Below are 7271 nucleotides of genomic sequence, written 5' to 3'. Positions count from 1 at the left end.
GGGGGGGGGAAGGTAGAGAATTTGGGAGTGTAGTTGAACCTGGGAAGAAGCGAGGGGTGGGGGGAAGGTGTTTTAAAGATTTAGTTTTTATTTTCTCATTATCCCACTCTGATTTTGATTGGTAAAAAGTTACAATTCATTTTTCCCAAGTCGAGTCTGTTTTGCCCCTGATGGTAATTGGTGAGTGATCTCTCCCTGTCCTTATCTCGACCTACGAGCCTTTTGTTATACTTATCTCTCCCCTGTCCAGCTGAGGAGGGGAGTGAGAACAGCTTTGGTGGGCACCTGGTGTCCAGCCAGGGTCAACCCACCACAACTGATCGCATTCTTCTTCCAGCTGTCAGTCCAGGCTGCCTCTAAACTGTCAGGCATGATAGTATTGGATCTGGGAGCGAGATTAGGTTAGAAAGATTGATGTGAATACCGCCTTAAAGATACCTCATTCTCACAGGTCTGTTCTATAATTTTCACCGTGGAATATGGATACATACTTACATCTACATGTTAGTTTATCTGAAACCTGAAATTACAGTAAAACTAACTCACCTTAAGAATTGCCAATATATTTTGAATCTCTGTGTCATTATTTCTTCCAGCAGCTTAATAAATTTCTTTAAATTCTTTACTTTACTGTTTGCATCCTCATATCTTTCCTTTGCATCATGAAATTGCCTGTTTTAATTAACAGAAAGTCTAGGATCAACATGCATTACATTAAAACCAAGCTATTGTTGTAAATGCTGAAAATCAGTTTGATAATCAAAACATTCAAATAAAAACTTTCTTGTGAAGATCTACGTTAAAGCTAAAAGCATGCGATGAGTCAAGTAAGACACTGTTCACAAATGAAAAGTGATCAAAAATTAAATTTTACTTCTGTTTTTAATTCTTTTGAAAGGAAATGCTTACACCAAGGAGAATGAATGACTGGGCTCCCCATGCTCAAGAATATCCGAGGTGATTCCTTGACATACACTGCAGTCAAAACCTGAAGTAATTGCCTAACTTCTGCATTAGTTATTCAGACTAGAAGTATGCTTAATGCTCATTGCATCACAGAACAATGGTGAGTGATGTTCGCCCCACGTAGTCGTAATTGGGATACTTCTAAACACTAAGAGGGTATCTGATTATTAGTAACTTCATATGTATAGCACAGACACTGTCTAAAATGACTAGAGGGTAGTTCAATACTCCTAAACCTGTTCACTACTGGCTGACTGAGCAATCAGCACAGCATGTTTCCATACCTTCGTGCATGGTTTAAGTACTAAAAACACATATAAATGCATTGTGAGTCAATAAGAAAATTCTTTTTTCCCCTATCTTTTCCATCTTACCTGAACTACTTTAGACATTAAAGACGACTTACTGTACTATTTCTTCTCTGTTTCCGTGGCGATCATTTTCTGAATTTATCCTCTCTCTCAAGCGATTCATTTCTGCATCAAGACTCTTAACAGTTCTGCTGACCTCTATGCGCTCCGAGTAGATTTGCCTAGCTTGTGCAATTTTTTCCTAAAGTAATGCTTGAAACTCAATTAATTGTTACATTTTTAAAAGATCTGTTTAGTCTTCACAACAAATATTTTGTGCTATAGAAAAACAAGGTCTCCAAGCAAGAACAATGGTTTTCGTATCGTTCTTTGTGTACTTACCGCAGCAAACCTAGTTATCATTAACAATTTTACTAACAACATTTATAGGTAGGTAGTTATTTCAATGCTAAGAACTGTATCCATCTGAGATCTTCAATATGTTCACAGTTATTTAGCTAATACAGATAAATAAGGAACCAAATTCACCATATTTAAATAGGACAGTCTTCCAAAAGTCTTTGTGGATGGGATTTCAGAGTTAGTTAATAAAGCTTGATTAGATAAGTCTTCAAAAGATCAGGTATGAGGTCTGTACAAGGAAAAACTTAGCATCCAAAAAACCTAAACAGTATTTATTCAATTAAACTTAAAACACAAATTTTAAGGTTAAGTCATTTTAATCTTTTCATTGCAAAATACAGGAGAAAGAGTCCTAGATGGATAACCCCTAACTTATCTGTCAAGACAGAAATGGTGCTCTGCCAGACAAAAAGAGGCCTAGATTAATTTATACAAAATTACTTTTACTTGATTTAGATGCAGTCAGCTTAAGACATAGCTGAAAGAAAGCTCAGTGTAGCTGAGTATTAATATGGTCTGTATGTTGTACAAGTGGAATGATTTATTATTAAATATTAGAAGGATCATGACCATCTGACTTCAATAAAGAAAAAAACCCCACACCTACCTCTAATTCTTTTTCTTTGGCAGCTAGTAATTCTTTGTGTCTTTTTACGCAAGCCAAGTGTTCTTTCTGTTTGTCTTCATAGTGCTGCAAACGGCGTTTACTGTTTTCCACTTCTGAGTCAGCTTGGTTTAATTCATCCTGTTTGGAATAAATCAAGATGTGGTAAGTGAGCTGCTTGGGGTAGATTCCTAAGCATCTCTCTAATGTTTACTGACTTATCACAGGTAATTATGTTGTTTTTAACACTATCTAATTTATTTTGCTTTCAGTAAGACTACTCCTTCTGAAGTCCAGGAGCTTTAACAGCAACTTATCAGAAAGCCTATACTTAATTCTGACAAGGGCATAATAAATGCTTGTAATGTTTTTAGGAATCATATCTTGAAGGGATGTTTTAATCTTTGAAAAAAAGCCATCCTTTCTCCTAAACCTCCAAAACTTACATTTATTTTGTACACCACATTCTAGGCCAGAACTTCCGATGCCTGTGTGACATCAGCCAGAACTGCATTTCTGTGTGAAAATTCAGTGTCCCGCTGTACCTATAATAGGATGTAGACTATAGCAACTTCTATACTGCGTAAGCGTTGATACAGTTGAAGTGGTATCACATCTTTCCAGAAAGCAGAGAGGTATAAAGAATGACATAAATTAAAAGACAATTTTCTTCCTCATCCCTGTCAACTAGATGGCTTATCTTAAAAAATGAAAATAAAAAACAACCCCAAACAAGACAAAAAAACAGCCCAAAAAACCAAAACCAAAATAACAAACAAGAAAACCAACCATAACCAACAATAATGGATGCTCTTACCTTTTTCTAATCCTGCCTTAAAGCCACAACTTGCTATATGTGAACAGTTCATTAAAAAACTGTAGAACACATAGCAGTATATCTAATCTAAAATCCTTTCAGGATTGTGTTTAGTACTCTTAATAACGAGCAATAATGTTATAATATTCTGAATAAATCTCCCTTGCCACACAAAGGGAATGAATTAAAAACACAGTATGAAATTATTGCTACCTTAAATGGACCAGCAATTTCTTCAACTTGATGAATTTTCTCTTTCATTTCTTCAAATTTTTTTTCAGCTACCTGGAGAATATTCTTCAGTTCTTCCATTTTTCTGCTTTGTTGCTGCATGTCTTTTTTTACAGATTCCATCTTACCCTTGTTTTCTTCAGCTTCATCTTCCTGTGAAAATATATTAAAAAGAAGAATAATAAAAGGAGACATACATTTGCAAATTACTGTACAAGATTTTTATTTTATCATCACTATCAGGGTACAAGATTACGTGCAATACTCTATAACTCTAATAAGAATATGAGCAGCTCAATGTAGATGCCACTAAAGCCCAAAAGAAGAGACTGACGGATCTTGTAGGAGACCACTAAATCAAATTGCAAAATAAAAAGTGGAATTTCCTAATTATCTGACTGAAAATTAAGGGGACTTTATTTGGGAGTTGTGACGAAAAGACTAAAGGGGCTAGGATTTTGTGAAGACTTAGCCATGCTAATATTTTACTACAGTAATTTTTTAAACAGTACAGTAATTTTTTAAACAGAAGAACAAGGTAACTTTCCTCTGGATCTACAGGAAGAGTAAGTGGATCATCATTGTTCCCTAGAAAATTATACCATTCCTAATGAATTATCATACATACTTTCTGATTCAAAAAAACAAATATTCCAAAACCTGAGGAAAATATGTAAATGAAACCTTGTATAGCACTAAGATTCTTTTTCACAATCAAACAATTGTGAAATCAAGATAGCAATGAAAGACAAAATACCAAGTGAAAGAACAGCAATTAATCCATAGTAGTGGTCAGAAAGTGAAGAAAACAGAAAAACAACAAAAATCCAAGAAAGGAACAAGGAGAAGCAAATATATAAATCTACCAGTTGCATAAGACCATTATCAGAAGGCAACAGTAAAAATGTTGATGTCGAAAAAGCAAGTGTGCAATAATTTTTAAACAGGAAGATATTCTCCTACAAAAAGGTAATAGACTATTTTTCCATCTCACCAAAAGGACAAGGAATATACTTTTTTTTAAACCAACAGACTAGAGTATCTGGAAAAGAGAAACCCTGCAAAAGCTTACAGAATCTGTACTGATCCCTTACTTTTTGAGTAAATCTTGAAATGTTTACTTACAAGCACGTGTGTGCACACACACTGAATTTGTGCGTTTGTACCAACATCTGAAGTGACAAATAAATTCTGGGCAACTTAGCCTCTTGCTGATCCCAGATAAAATAATGGGAAAACTGGCATGGATTTTAACTAAAACAACTGTAGTCAGGATTATTGTTAACATCAATCAGCATGATTCTCAGAATTTAAATCTTGGCCATCTATACATTAGCTCATTACAGAGCAACAGTTGAAATTCATTGCCACCATCATACAAACCACAGTAGATTATCAAACTTTTTTTTCTGTTCTCAGACTACTATGCATATATTTTAAGAACACGTGGATAAGAATAAGAACTTTGAAGAAACCATCATACTACCATGATCCTTCCCTAGGGTGATATATGAACTTTAGAACTTCTGCATGGTGAAGCTACAGCAAAGCAAGAAACTGTGGGTTCAGGGCAGAGCAGCAGTGCTGTGACATAAATTATGCTCGCAGAGTGGCCTTTACCTATGCTTTGATGGTGCCACTTCCGACCTCCAAACCGACAGCACCATTTCTCCCTGACCAGAGTTTTACAGCACTGCAGGTCTGGAATAAGGAAAGAGAAGGCATGGAATATCCCTTTACAACAGCACCTTGCCTTCCATAAACGTGCAGTGCTATTGGTTTGAAAACGGGCAGAAGTAAGAGAAAAGGAAAAAAAAAAAAAAAAAAGGCAAAAACTCACCAAAAATAAAATCATGCCACTGCCATAACAGTAGACATTCTGTAAAGTGTTACATTCTTCACTATTTATCCAACTTGGACATCAGTTGAAAATCTACAGTATTGGCTTATTTCAAAACACTGCCAACATTAAAAGACATCATTTCATATCCTTATTAGACATAATTTGATAATCTATTCTTACTAGTGTACGGATGTCCACTGACTGGTGTTCTTCCATATTTTCAAGATCTGCTATTTCTGCATTTGTTGTTCTTATTTTTATCTAAAAATAAAAAGAAAATAAATATTCTTAAGCTTGTATAAAGAGAAAAGTTCACACTTGTTCATTTACATCAACACAGAAAGCAAGATATTTGGTCTTTCAGTTTCGTTAGTGCCTACAAAAGACAGAACTCTTCCCACTTACCCATGGAATCCAGTTTTATAAGATATAACTTGTTCTGAAAGTCACATCCACTTTAAATTATTAAGTTATAATTGTATTTCCATTCAACATAACAATTTAATAAAATGTTTTATTTTTCCTTCAAATATTTATCTTCAGCAATTTGAGTCCACGTGCCAGGTTTTTTGCTGGTTCTTATTTGTAATTTACGGAATATAACCTTATATAGTATGTATTATCTTACACTGCCTAAGCGTAACATCATTGGCTACCACAAATACATATATCCTACCTAGAAGTACTGGAAAACAAAGAAGGAAGACTAATAGTTGTAAAATGGTTTATAAAGAAATTAAAATTAAGAAAACTTAAAGGTGAAATATTCAGCATATTAAAATGGGTTAAGAATATAAATGAAGACCATGAAGAGAAACAAGATTCTGGGAACGAAGAGGCAAGGCTCAACAGAAATGAAGGAGGGGGAAGCAGGGAAAAGAAACTTCCATCAAATATTGCAACAACTTCCTATTTGTGTCTAAAAAAGCAGTAGAAATTTGTGGGATTAAGTAGGGGGGAAAAAAAAAGATACCATACAGAAACAACAGCATATGCTAGGATTGATGTGGCCTCTATCATTCTGTCCTAAATGATGAAAGCATACTACAAAAGTAAACAACATGAAAGCAAACAACAAAAGTAAGGATAAAAATTAAAAACTATCATCCACTCAAAATATACTGAAGAAGTCAAATGAAATAGAGAAAGACTGACCAGTTTCTAAAAATTAACACTGTACCTATTTTTACCTGTAGTTCTTTTTGGTGTCGTCTATGACCATGAAGATGATCTTCATTCTGCCTAATCTCATTTTCAATGGAATATAAATGTTGCTGAGATGCTGTCAACTGTGCCTTTTTGTTTTCAATTTCTTTCTCCAAGTGACTTTATAAACAAAGTGATATTGAGATATTATATATTACACAGATATCCTTTATTACACACACAGAAATACACAAATAAAAATTACATGCATGACAAGACAAAGGGTAAAAATGCACTCCCCTAAAAAAAAAAAAAATAATCTTAAGTTTGTTATGCGTTGCATGGTTTTAACGATCAATAAAGAAACACCAAACCTCTACAGCAGAACTCAGAGTCAATAACCAGCAGATAGCTGCTTGATGGTCCTAGTTCAATGCCTAGCGGATAAACCATTCATATAATTTGAACGATCTGTAACCTCTGTTAGCAATTTTTGCAAACAGGCAAAGTGTTCGAACTAAGCAGTGGTGTTACTTCTAAAAACACTACTGCATCTTGAAAGAAAACGAATACTTTGACTAGGACAAAACACTTCCAGTCATAGAGAAAATATATTAACAGAGATGTGAAAAAATATTTTATATAGTCTCACACTCTTCCTTCTACGAAGGAGGTCATGTCCAGAGATTTCCATAATTCTTTCAGTTTGTGGTAAAACTATTTGAAATGCAAAACAAAGCTATTTATTACTGTTTATAGATGGCAAAACTTTGATAGTGTCTTTCACCCCTGCAAAAGAAAGGGGAAGCTTTACTAATATTACAGTAAAAAAATCCTAATCTTAATACACGTGTTTAATCCAACTTTTGTTATAGATGCATGAAATGGACTGATTAAGTCTGATCCCAGAATCAGTGTTTAATAAATTGCATATACTATTCCAGATAAACG

General features: G+C 34.4%; 1 protein-coding gene across 1 annotated transcript in view; it reads right to left on the bottom strand.

The window, feature by feature from the left end:
- Positions 1-7271, bottom strand: part of SMC6 (structural maintenance of chromosomes 6) — a 34033-nt gene that overhangs the window by 7038 nt on the left and 19724 nt on the right. The window contains exons 18-23 of the mRNA XM_009334344.1: positions 6365-6500; positions 5355-5435; positions 3314-3484; positions 2287-2424; positions 1373-1518; positions 547-672 (exon numbers count right to left, since the gene is read on the bottom strand). Of these exons, the coding sequence (XP_009332619.1) occupies positions 547-672; positions 1373-1518; positions 2287-2424; positions 3314-3484; positions 5355-5435; positions 6365-6500 (798 nt within the window). The remainder of the gene's footprint in view (positions 1-546; positions 673-1372; positions 1519-2286; positions 2425-3313; positions 3485-5354; positions 5436-6364; positions 6501-7271) is intronic.

This window comes from Pygoscelis adeliae, unplaced genomic scaffold, assembly GCF_000699105.1.
Source record: "Pygoscelis adeliae isolate BGI_AS28 unplaced genomic scaffold, ASM69910v1 Scaffold211, whole genome shotgun sequence".
Taxonomy (NCBI): Eukaryota; Metazoa; Chordata; class Aves; order Sphenisciformes; family Spheniscidae; genus Pygoscelis; species Pygoscelis adeliae.
This window is presented reverse-complemented; position numbering and strand designations above follow the sequence as displayed.